Consider the following 14872-nt stretch of genomic DNA (forward strand, 5'->3'; position numbering starts at 1 on the left):
CAGCGCGAGCTCTCGCTCCACTTCCTCCGAGAGCTCTGCGGTGCGCTAACACACACGGCCACCGATTCCCTTCAGACCATGAAGCGGTATTCACACGGGGGAGAGATCTGCCGAGGGACGAGCGTGGCGTCGCCAGCGGACACAATTTTCTCCTCGGCTTCCTCGTTCACACCGCGGCGAGGTCCCCGGGGGGAGGGTTGACAGCGTTTGCAGTTCAATTTGGCGATCTCTGTTCTTTACACCATCGCATGACGAATTTAGCGACCTCTACATTTGACACCTAATCGTTTAATGACAAACTATCGGTAAAAGCAAACTGATCCGCCGCCGAAGCGGGATTGTATGTGCCACTCGAGAATCCCTCCTTCCCTCCCTCCGCCGTGGAGCTGATGTTTTCCTGATGTTTTCGTCGCGTGATGCGCGCCCTCGTGTGAATACCGCAGAGCGTTTGCAGTTTGGTGGCAGACACCCCCCGCGTGGTTTGGTTGCTCATACGTATGTGTAAGTCTCCGCGAGCGAAGATGATAGCGAAAGCAGAGGCTGAGCAACTCTTGGAAACGCATGCAGACCATCAACGCTCCGCCCTCCTTCTCTTTCCTTGAATCGCAAACGCGGCGCGTAAACCACTTGACCCAGATAGAGCGGTTGGAAGAACCTTTTGCCAGAAATGAATTCTGGGAGCTGACTGTAGCAGGCGACGGAAGCAACGCACTACCCACTCTCTCGAACTCTTCTCTCTCTCTCTCCCCTTTTGGATGTCACGTGGCATGCTGCCGGAGCAAGGAGCTATACATACAGGGAGTTCCCATAATTCATTTCGCCCTTCGCACGTTTATACATTGTTGTTTCTCCGAACGCATGAATAACGAACGAACGTCGTAACGTCTCTGCAGACTCCCAAGGGTAAGTTTGGTGATAACCAGCATCGGTTAATGTTTCGTACACCACGTTATCAATATGAGCACGTTATTAAAATTATCCGTTACTGAAATACCAAACAAACAAAGGGTCGGACATTACACATCTTTCAAAAGACGCGTCGTGGTGTCTATTTTTTCAGTAACGTGTAATTTCGTACACCTATTGTCGAAAAAACAAGTCAGACGATCCGTCCGGCGTCACAGATGTATCCTGGGCCCGTTTTCTCGAACGCGAACCGTGGGTAAAGTTAACTATTGTCCCTAGAAGGGGAAATTCTAGGTCACGTCACGTGACTGGAAGAGCTGGGGCGCCGAGGGAGGAGCAGTATACCTACAAGCAAAATGGCCGCGACGTCGCTTATGAGGGCTAATAGTTCTGCTGGACATTCATTTCGATCCGGTTGTTATATTAATGACGCACCATCAACCTATTAGCATGTCAATCAAAGCGGTAGTTCAGAGAGACTACTAAACTAACCGACGGCAGCATTCCGCGAACGCATCACTCTTCAGCAGTCCGGGATCCAAGACATATGACGGTGCATAAGCCTTGCAAGTGTTTTTATAGTGAGTAAAAAAAAATTTTTGGCGAACGAGTGTTGGTATATATTTATACTAAGAGGTTTAATTTGTTACACTATGCACGCCAACTCGTTAGCAGCAATTACTTTGCCGAGAAAGGGGGTTATCCTCAATAAAGTCTTCGTTCCGGGTGAACAGCTGGGACAATGTACTGTTTTTTTGTTCGCAGTGCGCCGACAGTATGCCGACAGCATCGAGGTTTCTACATATCCCCGGTGGCCAGCAATTCAACGGTGACGAGAAGCTTAGCTTCTCGTCACCGGTGGATCGGTTGGGCAAACGGAAAAGGGGGCAAACAGTTGAGATCAGCAGGAATCGCAGAAACGTGCGTCGCAAGGAACAAAAACGAGACTACAGCACCGGCGTTGCCAGATTGGAAGGCACACGGGAAAGTTATGCATTGTTTATGGCGAAATATATTGAAAGAAATGTTTCTTGCATTTTCGAATATTCGTCGACAAACTCTAGCATAGCAGCTAAAATTTCTTCGTAGCATCTGAAGCAAATAAATTGGTCTTCAAGTACAACATTACTATATTTTGACTTTAAATATCATACTAGACCGATAACAACCAGCGGAAATAGAGGATAAACAAAATGACTGGCTTGTTTCACCGATAGATGGTGTATCTTACTGCCCAATCAAAAATAATTATGGTTGTTCTATATCCAGCTGTTTATTAGAGTACCTAGGTACTTTTTCCTTCCTAGGCACCGTGGTTTACCAAAATGGGTTTACCATCGCTTCGAGAAAACCGGCCCTGGTGGAAATGTGCCAAAGGTATAGAGCGTGTTCAAATGACCAAACCGAACAGCGTACTCACGGTACCACACCTCTACTAATTAGGCTGCGAAACGTTATCAAGGCTTCGGAAGGGGCTATTTGCCACTGCTTAACTGCTTGAGCCAGCCCCCCCCCCCCCCCCCCCCCCCCTCCCCTCCCTCCCTCTAACTCCAGGAGGCATCAGGCACACGCGACACTGCTGGAGGAACCCGTTCTTGAGTCAGGGTGGGGCAGTGCGACATATACTCTTCTAGATAGAGCGTACAGTTGCCTGGAAATTAACACGCCACTTCGGATCTGCCACTGAGCGGTATGTTACCAACTGAAAGTGGACCAGCTATAGGTAGGCCTTTTCTGTGGCGGAGATTTGCCTTTCGGTGAGCGGATTCTCTACGACAGAAAGTGGCTTCGTACGCGTTCCGGATATGGCGCCGGTCACGGGTAGATGTTTCGTTAACCCCACTTACTCTCAGGCACTTCGAAGCAGTTCAGTCTCCACCAGAACTCCAACTTCCTGCCGTTCGCCTTCGCCGACGAAGACCGGGTGGTGTCTGTCTGGACTTCGCTCGACTGCCCCGGTGACAGGGCCTTGGTCGTGGTCCCGGGGACCCACAAGGGACCCACGCTGGTACACAGCATAGATGACGTAAGCACCCTTATGCATCCGCGTTGTACGCAACAGGGTGTGTTTTACCATAGCCTTCTCTATACTGACAAAGCATCGCAGATCGTCACGTGACGCGGCCGCCGAAAGTGAAAAGGTAGAGCTGCAGACAAGAGTCATGTAACGGGCGCCCCGCTGCGGCGAGACGCCGAAACACACTTGTTCCGAGCGATATGGTATGTCCGCTCGTGGTTCTCGCGCTCCTCGGGCTACCGCTTCTTTTCTCGTCGGGGGTTTGAAAACCATGTTTCGGGTCCTCGCCGCTGCAAAAGCTGTGCGCTAAATACCAGACTCCCCGAGAAATGCTCTGTGCTACCAGATCCTCGCGCTCCAAATCAGCGATCGGGCACTCAATAGCTCCGTCATCGAGCTGCCAGGCTTGTGAGTGTAGAGGAGGCTATGGTTTTACGGAACGCTGACAAAATCGCTCCGGCGAAAATGTATGCAAAAAGGGAGTGTGGCATCAAATAATCCGCCAGCGAAATGAAACGTTTTGCGGTTCGAATGACCTTGCAAGAATTTATTATTGATTGAGAATGATGCGTCTCGCCTCACATCAGTTGCGTGCTTTGCTCACGGGGAGCAGGACCGCTGGCGTGACGTCACAAACCTGAGTTGATCTATAACGCCTTGGTGACTGTAGGCCTGTTTATCTATAAGGCGTTCATGTGCGCTATTTTGACGTGAAATTTTTAATGCGTTAGCATTGTTAAGCTACTAATCACAGATTTCTGCCTATGTATGTCGCCTCCGTAGTCAATTTTCCGCTAAATTTAGCGGAAAACTGACTTCACGTGACCTGTGCGCAAATTCAGGTTCCCCGCTAAATTTAGCGGAATATTGACCTCACGTGACCTATGCACCACTTCAGGTTCCCCGCTAAATTTGGCGGAAAATTTGCCAATACACTTTCCCCGCTAAATTTAGTGGAAAGTTGACTTCCCGTGACCTATGCACCAATTCAGGTTCCCCGCTACATTTAGCAGGGAACAAACACCTGTCCGTGCCTGCTACAATGAATGCTCTCGCATTAATAGATAACCACCCTTGTGGTTTCTACAAATCTGCCTCCACCATCATTTTTTTTTTATAGATAAATGAGTGAATTGAGTAAAATCGAACTTCTCACAAAAAGGTGGTGCATTCATCATACTCAAACTTTGAGTGTGAATTCCAGAGGAAAAAAAAAACACAATTTTTTTGTTTCTGCCTTTTCCTGTGCACGGTGGGGAAAACGGCCAAACTGTCTGGTTGACTCGGAGATGGCGCAATATAAAGGAGAAACGTGAAAGCTTCTCTGAAATAACCGTCTGAAAGCGGATTCAGCAGATTCGAGCGTGTGTGGTACCATCTACTGTAAATAGTAACATAATAAAAGCCCCCCCCCCCCCCCCCCCGCTTTCTTTTTTTTTTTTTTTTTTTTGCCGCCGTATTAAAAAAAAAAATTACATATATGAAATTTGAGCATGATGCCACCACCTACAGGCACATTTGTGAAATGTTTCAGGTGCACTTCGTTCATTCTTATAATTATACAAGTTTTTTTTTTGTATTTTTTAATAGCGCTTGTTACAATTCAAGAGAAGAAATCTTGGGGCCTGACCCTCTGGTTGACCGCTGCAGGGTGTGATCAGCGACCCGACGGAGCTGGGCGAACCCTTGGCCCTGGATGCTCAGCCCGGGGACGCCGTGTTCCTCCACCCGAGGCTCGTCCACGGCACCGCGCCTAACCGATCGGAACGCTACAGGAAGGTCAGCAGCACGCCCTTGTAGTATATGCGCTGAAAAGCACGCGAGGAAACGCCATCAATCCATGCATTGTCCGCTTGCCGACATCTTTACGCCCTTGGGAAACACGTACTATGTAAGTAAAAATCGCGTCGAGCCGCCGAGCGAAAAACAGTGGAAGTGCACAAGGGCTGTTCATCATGACGGTAACAACCGAGACGGTGGAGGTTAAAATATCGTCTCTCCCCGTTTTTTTTTTTTTTTTTTTCTGTTTTTTCCGCGTTGTTTACGTCGTCTTTCACGCTTCGTTGCTTGTTCAGATTTTTGGCCTGTAATTGTAATTTATTTGAACATGACATTTGGTGTACATGGCAGCGTGCGTGGCTAAGCAGAAAGGTTGCATCCCTTACGCATGTGCGCCTGCTAGCCGGCCGCCACATATATTGTACTGAAAAAAAAAAAATAAAAAAGCAAACAAGAACGACAAGGAAAAAGGACACAAAACAACAGTTCACATGACAACAGTTCAAGGGGATCCCACGCCACTCGACGGGAGAAGAAAACGCAGAGTTCCACAAGGACTCCTCGTGTGAAGTTTATAGAGGGCTTCGTGTGGCTAAGGGAATAGTTGGGAAGCTTCTGACTGGCGCAAAAACCAGAGATTCACTATGGCGGATGGTTCGGCCGCGGAGAGGCTCGGGCCGTCCGGTTTTATTTTTTGTTCACACGCATTGCAGAAGACAGGGAGGTTCTCGGAAGCGACCCGTCGTGCACCCACAAAGCGCGCGTACCCGCGAGGTATACGTCGCCTCTCACCAATGGGTCGTCATTTAAGAGTTCTAGGACGTGTGCCGTACGAGTTGGCAGAGGTGATGGATGACCGACCACAGACTATGCGCGTAGCACGGAGCTGCACACTCTCGAGTCGCTCGCAGTGGTGCTGTTGAGCAGGGGAGCAGATTGTTGAGCAATACTCCATAGTGGGGAGTACTACAAGCACCGTGTAAAGCGTCCTCAGCGCTACCGGTCCGCACGGTTTGGTCACACACCAGCATCCGTCGGGCACTGGAGACGACACCCGAAATATGAGCAAAAAAAGTCCAGATTGCTTGCATATGTGACGCCCAGAACGTTGACGAAATCCAATTCAGCAAGTGTGGAATCGGCCAGTGTGAATGTCGTTCTTTTTTCTCTCGGTGAAACGGACCACGGTGCTTTCCAAAGGACTTGTCTGAAAGCCTTGAGCTTTCGTCCATTCCTTAATTTCAGACAAGTAGCGTTGGAGATTATAGGTGTCAGCAGGGGACGAGACGGGTGCGACGATGGACGTATCGTCGGCGCATTGCACCAGCAAGCACCTCTCGTTGCCAGACACATCATTCACGTACAGCAGAAACAGGGTCGGTCCGACTACCAGGCCCTGGGGGACTCCTGACAAGGCAGTTGAGCGTTAGGAGCACGAACCTCCATACACTAAATGCTGGCTGCGGCCGCGGCGAAATCTTGAGATCCAGACGAGAAGAGGGCCACGAATGCCTGTATGGATGAACTTACTAGTCAAAATCAGAAGCGTGATGTCTCTGCTGTCAAAAAGGCCCTGCAGCAATCTGGACGTTGTTGGCAGTACGTGCGTGGCTAACATGGTGCCATCTGGCCCAGTATTCTGGGGGTTCTTGATTTTCAAGAGTGTTTCTTGTAGTGCCTCAGTGGTGAAGGTCGCCGAAGAGAGTTCGAGCTGGCTATCGTCACTATACTTGCGCCCGTGGTCGGCAGTTGCACAGTCGACGCAGCTGGTGGTCGTCGTACAGCTGGCGCTAAAGGGGGGCTGTGCTGTACTGAACAGGAACCGTTGATGGACGACAAGTGGTCTCATCATCTTACCATCGTATCTTGTTTATCTTTTTTTTTTTTTTTTTGCTAGAGCGACTTTTGTTGTTCCTGATTGTGTATTTCTCTCAATGGACTTCTCATTTCCGTTCCAGGAACTCATCTCCCACTTCGCTCCGGTGAACGTCCAGTACGTGGAGAAGCCATCCGCCTGCCAGGTGACACTACCCTTCTATAAAACAGTCTTAAAAAAAAAAAAATCTTGCGTAAAAACTCTTTTTTGTTTAAAGGGCGATTCACACGCTTGCGTTGAGTCGGACCGAGTGCGAGGGCTGCTTGGCACCACAAGAAAAGAAAAGAAAGTTTTGCGCATTGTTCCTACGCGGCGCGAAGTAGTTCTTGCGAGATTTCCTTGTCGGAGGAAAAAGCGGTGTTTTTTTCGTTTGGAACGTGTACGTCTTGATAAGATAACGCATATCTAATCTACAATTCACCTACATGTATTTTAATTATCAATATAAAGAGTTAAATTAGTAATCCTCCGCGAGGAGCCGGGCGTTTTTTGCTACGGTTCTTGAGGCATATCGGCCGTACACGCTTCTGGCGGCTCCTTGCAGTAGCACATAGAGCTGACGATTTTGTTGACCTCGTACAGATGGCGACACTGAAACTCTGTATAATACAAATTTGGTCAATATCACGTTTTTGACGCATTTATTTTTATTTTGGAACGACAAGATTTGGTAGAAGAATTGCCTTTTATTGAACTGGTAGTTGCACAACTTGCTATTTCTTACAAGTTCCCCCCTCCTTTGACGTCAGACCGCGTAGTTCTCATGGCCGCCGCTCGCGGCTACAGATTGCGAAATATTCTAATTTTTGCCTGCGATTTTGCGGCGGAACCGCAATATTTTAAAGGAAGGAGATGCGTTTTCTGTATTTTGTGACAAGATAGACAAGTACAAAAGTGCAAGTAAGAAGTTTTAGTAGATCGTTCCGATACTTCCGATAACGATACCCGATACTCCGCCGACACCGACGCGTATACATCATATCTTCAATGGCGGATTAAGAGGAGGGGGGGGGGGGGGGGGGGTCCTGATCCATCTGATACCCCCCCCCCCCCCCTTTTTTTTTTCCCAACTTGAATTCCGCATCTGTAAAAATAAGGCGGGGAAAACGTGTTGCCGCTTGGGGGGGGGGGGGGGGGGGGGGGGGGGTCGTGCTCTTCAAACATCTAATAGCTGAATCCCCCCCCCTACCTGGAACCCCTGCATCCGCCCCTGCATATCGTTCTCGGGGGTATCGGAAAGGGCTTTAGTAGCGGCTGGCGTAGAGCGTCGCGGGACAGCGGACGCTGTGCATGCGACCACAGCTCAGTGACTCGGCATCTTCCGCCCGGCTTTTAGCGCTGGAAAGGGCTGTACTCGGGGACAACCTTTCTTTGCATCTCCGAGGAAAGGAGGAGAACGCGCGCACAGCTTTGGTCAATACTCAAATTTGGGAGAGGGCAACGTGACCGTTCCTTTGACTGCAATGCCAAAAAAATTTGACGAACGCTCGCCGATACTTCCACGTGCTCCGAGCTCTGATGTACAAACAGATAGTTCATAAGTTGCTAATACTGCAGACATAACACCGTAAGCACGGAGCTCTTTCAACTCGATCCGATGCATGAGTATGTTTCCTCTAACTTTCGTGTTCTTCATTTTCAGGAATACTGGAAGGAAAACGCTTACGTGGTGAGAAATGCTGGTGGCCGTCTGTAGGCTTTCGCTGACTTTTGTATGCTCCGGACGACTGCAAAATCTCTACGACGCTGGATGCTGAGAACATACACTTCCCAATAAAAAAAGTATATATGCAAGCTCTCGATCGCCTGTTCGTGAATCTTGCGTCCAATAAACGTTTACAGCTGACGTTGTTTGAATGTCACGCGTGTAAAGTTGCGACGTTCCAATGTGATACAAGGGCGTCTAAATTTCTTCAAGATACCAAATTCTTACAATAAGATAAAGAAGGTTAATTTCTCGATGTACCAAATTCAACTACCGTAACGTAACGAGCAAACGCCCACCCAATATTTGGAGATAACTTAGGTCCAAGAGCGAAAATGCAGATGGGGCCCATGAGAGGGTGGACTTCGCCGCTTTGCACCGGTGTACATGGGAGAAGCGGCCGGCAAGGAGGAGCATCAACATCCCTAAGCTGAGACTGCCGTTAAAGTACTGCTCTTGCCGGACAAATCAACCGCTTCCGTTTCATCACCTGACCCAGCTCTACACGAGAGGATATGGGCGAGAGAGTGATCACGTGGCGAAGAGTCGATTCTCAGCTTAAGTGTGCATTAGATTTGTCCTTGGCTTAGTTCTCAGCCATTTCGAAAGTAGCGGGTGGCTGCTTACAGTGACATGGAAATACAGGATATCGGCATTTTACGTCACTACCACAAGGATTCCATTGAACAATCTTATTCCAAAACTCGGAAGTGCCCCATCGAGGCGTAATGCTACATTTTGCATTGTGAAAATTGGTGGAAAGCAAAATCGCTCCGCTCCTGGCCCACGGGTTCCATTGAATGCAACGCGCGCAGTAACGGATTTATGAAAGTAGCCCATCGAATCACTTCGTGGTGTAAAGTTTCTCCCTGGCGTCCTCGGTGACGTCAAAGTGATATTAGTTCAACCAGAGGGAGGAGTCGAGTCCTCAGCCATTTAAATTCACACTGCCCCATTTTCTTGCTTGAAGTTCCGTTACGAAAGATTACGTTGAAGTCCCCGGGATCTGTGTGCTACATATTAAGCATGACACGCGACATTCGAGACACGAATGTTTCGGTGACTTATACGTAACTTAACGTAAGAAAATGGGACAAAACAAAAAAAAAAAGAAAAAGAGTATTTCGCTACACTATTGTATTATTTGCTGTACGTTCAGAGCTGCTAGATTGGTTGGGATGGCTCTGTGTTCGCAAGAATATACCTTTTCCTAAATTACCCAAGCATCGAGGAGCAAGCTGCGAGTGTACCATTTAGAGCAGTTTCGCGATGATATACGGCAGGCTAATGGAATGTTAGAGCACATGACTGATAAAGCACAGAATTGTAAAGTGAGATCGACCCAAAATAAGTGCACGTAAAACCGGATTTTAGCCTCCTGAGGCAGTATCTCGTGCGGATACTGCAATGAAAAATGAAGTTTAGAAAAATGAAGACTGTTTAGAAAAAAGAAGGAAAGTGTGTAGTTTAAAAAGTTATATGCTGTGGCCAATTGACGAAGATTAATTCTAAACTGTACATTTTGCCTCCAACATCACGCTCCAAAAGGTCTATACTAAAGCGATTTCACCCTACCAGTGCAGAAATGATGTCCTTAAAGGCATACTCTTCCTTTTGCCGAATTATTATTGAGTGGAACGCTCTGCCAGAGCAAGTTGTTGTCAATTGTTGTAATCTTGAATTATTGGAAGCACAGCTGAATGAATTGTTTGGTTAAGTTCTGCTTGTGGAGATGCATATCCTGAGTACGCGGGGGTATAGCTACAACCTACCTGCGCTCGCTTCAAGCGGTGAGTACATGATTGAACTTCTTGTCTTGTGTGTGTTATATTTTTTCCCTCCTGTGTAGACCAAAAGTTTCACAGCATTCTAAATAATTAAAATAAATAAATAAAAAAATGTGTCTGTGGGTTGGAAAAAAAAAAAAAAAAAAAAAACATAATACACAGGGGCGCGTGGCAGAACTTTGCGATTACGCACGCAAACCGTCAGAAAGTGTCCAATTAAGTCAAGTACAACACGAAATACTACTCTGTTTAATTTAACAAAACAAAAACAGCAATTAGCAAGGGAGATGCTTAGCTTATTTGCAAATTGAATTGACCGGCATCTTTTCAAGAACAAACATCAACATCCGGGCTATGCCAGTTCATCCTGCATAAACTCGGTAAGCACTATTTTAGGCCAGAGTCGATCTGAGTACGAAGGTGCTTATAAATTAGAGTGAACAATTTCGATCACTCCTTTCTGCATGATTCGTCGCCTGCGTCACTGTGCTGAGTGTAGACAATGTTGGTTAGAAAAATAAGCATAGTGATTGCCGCTCAGGTAGACTGAAAGGGCTTGTTTTAAAACTTTCGTGACGTCTTGAAAATGTTATTGCTTGCACTCAGTTGTGTCGTCATCGTGTTCATATTGTGAAACGTATTTCGTAAACCATAGTTGGTGATATACATGGCGACGAGGTGCCTATTTCATGACCTTATGCACTGTAGTTAATTCCATAGTTCAAGGGCACAAGCACAATTTAACTTGTATTGCTGCGGCGCAAAGTTGTGCCAATCACAGGTATTTCAGTCGACCTACCTCACTTCGCGAAAACATTATGATTCAGGTAAAATATATGGGACTCTGGTCAACAAAAAGTTGTTTAGTCGTGTCAACACGACGTTTTGTATGTTAACGTTGATTTTTATTGCTGTGGTGTTGAAATAACGGAATTTCATATTTTTGGTACCTGAAAATAAAAGTGAATTGTACAAACGATAGAAAACCACTATATAGTTAATCGTTTCACGGCGCAAATAGTGCTTGACAGAACAGCGAGGAAAATATATTCTCAATTTACCGGTTGGAATCGGTTGGAACCGTTATTTTTACTCCCCGTGAACCCGAACCCGAATCGAACCGATAAAAATTTCGGTTTGACACCCTGGTGGCACAGCTCAGAAGTATCAATACGCCCTGTGTGAGGAGGAGGTGGTGTACCGCACTCCGCAGACATACGGCCGAAGTTACATTGGACAAACCGGGCGATGCATCAAAGATCGGACGAGAAAGCACGCTACATCAGTAAAAAAAAAAAAAAAAAAACTCAGCAGGGGGACATTTAATCAACACATTGTCGTGCGTGTCAATGTTCAGCACGGTTCTATGACGTGAACATCGTGGCAAGGAACAGAACAAAACTAGCAGGTGAAATTCTGGAGGCCCTTGCCATTCAGGAAAAGGGCGAGGCCTGCGTTAGCGCACCTTCTCTGGTGCTGCACGAGAAAGCAAATATGTACCTTCGGTGGTTAAATATTCGGTGAAGTAGGAAGGAAAAAGAAGAAAAAAGTATATTTCCCTCCTGTGGGGTTCGTAGTAGAAGAGGATGAAAAAGAAGACTAGTTGTTAGTCCAGCGGTGTGTATGGCCCTTTCTTTGTGTGTGCTTTTATTCTAGCTCAGCTGGCCTTATCTGAAGTACCATGTGAGTATTGACCCATTGAACCAGCTCGCCTGCACACTTGCTTTTTATCAGTCTAATCATACGGTTTGAATTTCGCGCCACCAATTACGATTTGACGCTCGTCAGTTGTAGTAAAAAAACAGCTCGAACTGCATGAACTTCATTTCGATTCGTTTAATCAACGCCTGAATCATTTCTTTTCTTAGACGTTTTGTTATTTCTTGAAGAAAGTTTTAACCATAGGTTTTAAGGGTTTCAACGTTTCAACTCCCCAATGCAGAGAGGGCGCCACTGGCACTGCAAGGGCACTCAAGATGGCGTCGCCCATGTCCCTCAAAATTTTCCAGCTCGCTAAAGTCGGCGTGTTAAATCCTTGCAATAGCCTGCCAGCCGTCGCACAAAGATTCATGTGCACTCCGGGAACTGGAGGAAAGACGAACAAACCTAAAGCTCCGCCCAGCGCCCCGAAGCAGCCGCCGAAAAGCGTGAACGTCGGAGGCAGCGCTCCCAGTGCGGTGGCGAACACGGCCGCCACGGAATCCTACAAGGTTACGGAGTACTTCGAGCACAACCCGTACAGCTTTTACGACTTCAACATTGAAATGGATAAGATGAGGTTACCGCAGCCCTCCAGCCAAAAGTAGGCAGTTCTGTTCAGGTGAGTTGTCCGCCGTTTCACGATGGTCCTCAGCGGACGCTACTAAAGTCACAGGATGCTGAGCTTTGGAAAAAGTAGCGCCATTGCCTTCCAAGCAGGACACAGATGTTATACTTCGTTTCGCCTTACAATCAGGAGTTTCTCCAGGAGTCTCGGAGAAGCGTAGGCACGAGCAGGCATTTTTTTTTTTTCTACGTGGGCATCCTAGCTGCCATCTCATCTCCCCTCCCCTACCCCCCCCCCCCCCCCCCCCCCCCAACCCCCCCGTAGTATAATGTAGTATACCATACAGACGACCAAAACCTCTCAAGGTGATCATTATTTCGGTCCTATCAAATCTTCGAAGCTTGTCAAGGGTCATTCTGAACCAAATGCTCCAAGATCTCTATGGAGTTTGGCCTTACTGAAAGCATTCCTTTCCAGTATAAGCGTCTTTATCGCGCTCAGTATGCATTCGTGATCAGTCATACTGATCTCCACAGATATCGTCTAATGATATTGTCCTTCTTGCGCATTTCAAGACAGGATCATTCTTTTTCAATGCTGCCAAGCACAGACGCTGCGTGTGGTGGCCGTTTGATGTGCCCTTCTCTTGCCGGTGCGTGGATAACAAAACCTGAGTACACACGTAATGTGTTCATGAAGCAACCTATCGCCACAAATTTACATCAATTCACCAATAATGGAGAGGTCGAGAAACTGCTCATTTCACATACCAAGATGGTGACCATGCCGGGGCGCTTGGTGGTACTTTCCCAGGATCTAGGGACTTTAGACGCCACTTGCAGTCCCAGCCGATTATTTGCGTCTCTGCTGTCCTCCTTAATTGAATTGGCTCCCATGGCTCCTAGCGTCCTCTCTGGTTTATTGCTCTCAGTGGAGCTCAGTATGCATTCGTGATGAGTCATACTGATCTCCACAGATATCGTCTAATGATATTGTCCTTCTTGCGCATTTCAAGACAGGATCATTCTTTTTCAATGCTGCCAAGCACAGACGCTGCGTGTGGTGGCCGTTTGATGTGCCCTTCTCTTGCCGGTGCGTGGATAACAAAACCTGAGTACACACGTAATGTGTTCATGAAGCAACCTATCGCCACAAATTTACATCAATTCACCAATAATGGAGAGGTCGAGAAACTGCTCATTTCACATACCAAGATGGTGACCATGCCGGGGCGCTTGGTGGTACTTTCCCAGGATCTAGGGACTTTAGACGCCACTTGCAGTCCCAGCCGATTATTTGCGTCTCTGCTGTCCTCCTTAATTGAATTGGCTCCCATGGCTCCTAGCGTCCTCTCTGGTTTATTGCTCTCAGTGGAGCTCAGTATGCATTCGTGATGAGTCATACTGATCTCCACAGATATCGTCTAATGATATTGTCCTTCTTGCGCATTTCAAGACAGGATCATTCTTTTTCAATGCTGCCAAGCACAGACGCTGCGTGTGGTGGCCGTTTGATGTGCCCTTCTCTTGCCGGTGCGTGGATAACAAAACCTGAGTACACACGTAATGTGTTCATGAAGCAACCTATCGCCACAAATTTACATCAATTCACCAATAATGGAGAGGTCGAGAAACTGCTCATTTCACATACCAAGATGGTGACCATGCCGGGGCGCTTGGTGGTACTTTCCCAGGATCTAGGGACTTTAGACGCCACTTGCAGTCCCAGCCGATTATTTGCGTCTCTGCTGTCCTCCTTAATTGAATTGGCTCCCATGGCTCCTAGCGTCCTCTCTGGTTTATTGCTCTCAGTGGAGCTCAGTATGCATTCGTGATGAGTCATACTGATCTCCACAGATATCGTCTAATGATATTGTCCTTCTTGCGCATTTCAAGACAGGATCATTCTTTTTCAATGCTGCCAAGCACCGACACTGCGTGTGGTGGCCGTTTGATGTGCCCTTCTCTTGCCGGTGCGTGGATAACAAAACCTGAGTACACACGTAATGTGTTCATGAAGCAACCTATCGCCACAAATTTACATCAATTCACCAATAATGGAGGTCGAGAAACTGCTCATTTCACATACCAAGATGGTGACCATGCCGGGGCGCTTGGTGGTACTTTCCCAGGATCTAGGGACTTCAGACGCCACTTGCAGTCCCAGCCGATTATTTGCGTCTCTGCTGTCCTCCTTAATTGAATTGGCTCCCATGGCTCCTAGCGTCCTCTCTGGTTTATTGCTCTCAGTGGAGCTCAGTATGCATTCGTGATGAGTCATACTGATCTCCACAGATATCGTCTAATGATATTGTCCTTCTTGCGCATTTCAAGACAGGATCATTCTTTTTCAATGCTGCCAAGCACCGACACTGCGTGTGGTGGCCGTTTGATGTGCCCTTCTCTTGCCGGTGCGTGGATAACAAAACCTGAGTACACACGTAATGTGTTCATGAAGCAACCTATCGCCACAAATTTACATCAATTCACCAATAATGGAGAGGTCGAGAAACTGCTCATTTCACATACCAAGATGG

General features: G+C 47.3%; 1 protein-coding gene across 1 annotated transcript in view; it reads left to right on the forward strand.

Annotated features, from left to right (window-relative positions):
• Nucleotides 1–8372, forward strand: part of LOC8030237 (phytanoyl-CoA dioxygenase, peroxisomal) — a 31131-nt gene extending 22759 nt beyond the window's left edge. The window contains exons 3-6 of the mRNA XM_029982724.4: nucleotides 2760–2932; nucleotides 4574–4702; nucleotides 6661–6723; nucleotides 8221–8372. Coding sequence (XP_029838584.1) covers nucleotides 2760–2932; nucleotides 4574–4702; nucleotides 6661–6723; nucleotides 8221–8274 — 419 coding nt within the window. The 3' untranslated portion in view covers nucleotides 8275–8372. The remainder of the gene's footprint in view (nucleotides 1–2759; nucleotides 2933–4573; nucleotides 4703–6660; nucleotides 6724–8220) is intronic.
• The last annotated feature ends 6500 nt before the right edge of the window (nucleotides 8373–14872 follow it).

Source organism: Ixodes scapularis, unplaced genomic scaffold (assembly GCF_016920785.2).
Source record: "Ixodes scapularis isolate PalLabHiFi unplaced genomic scaffold, ASM1692078v2 PGA_scaffold8__174_contigs__length_109621045, whole genome shotgun sequence".
NCBI classification, from domain to species: Eukaryota; Metazoa; Arthropoda; class Arachnida; order Ixodida; family Ixodidae; genus Ixodes; species Ixodes scapularis.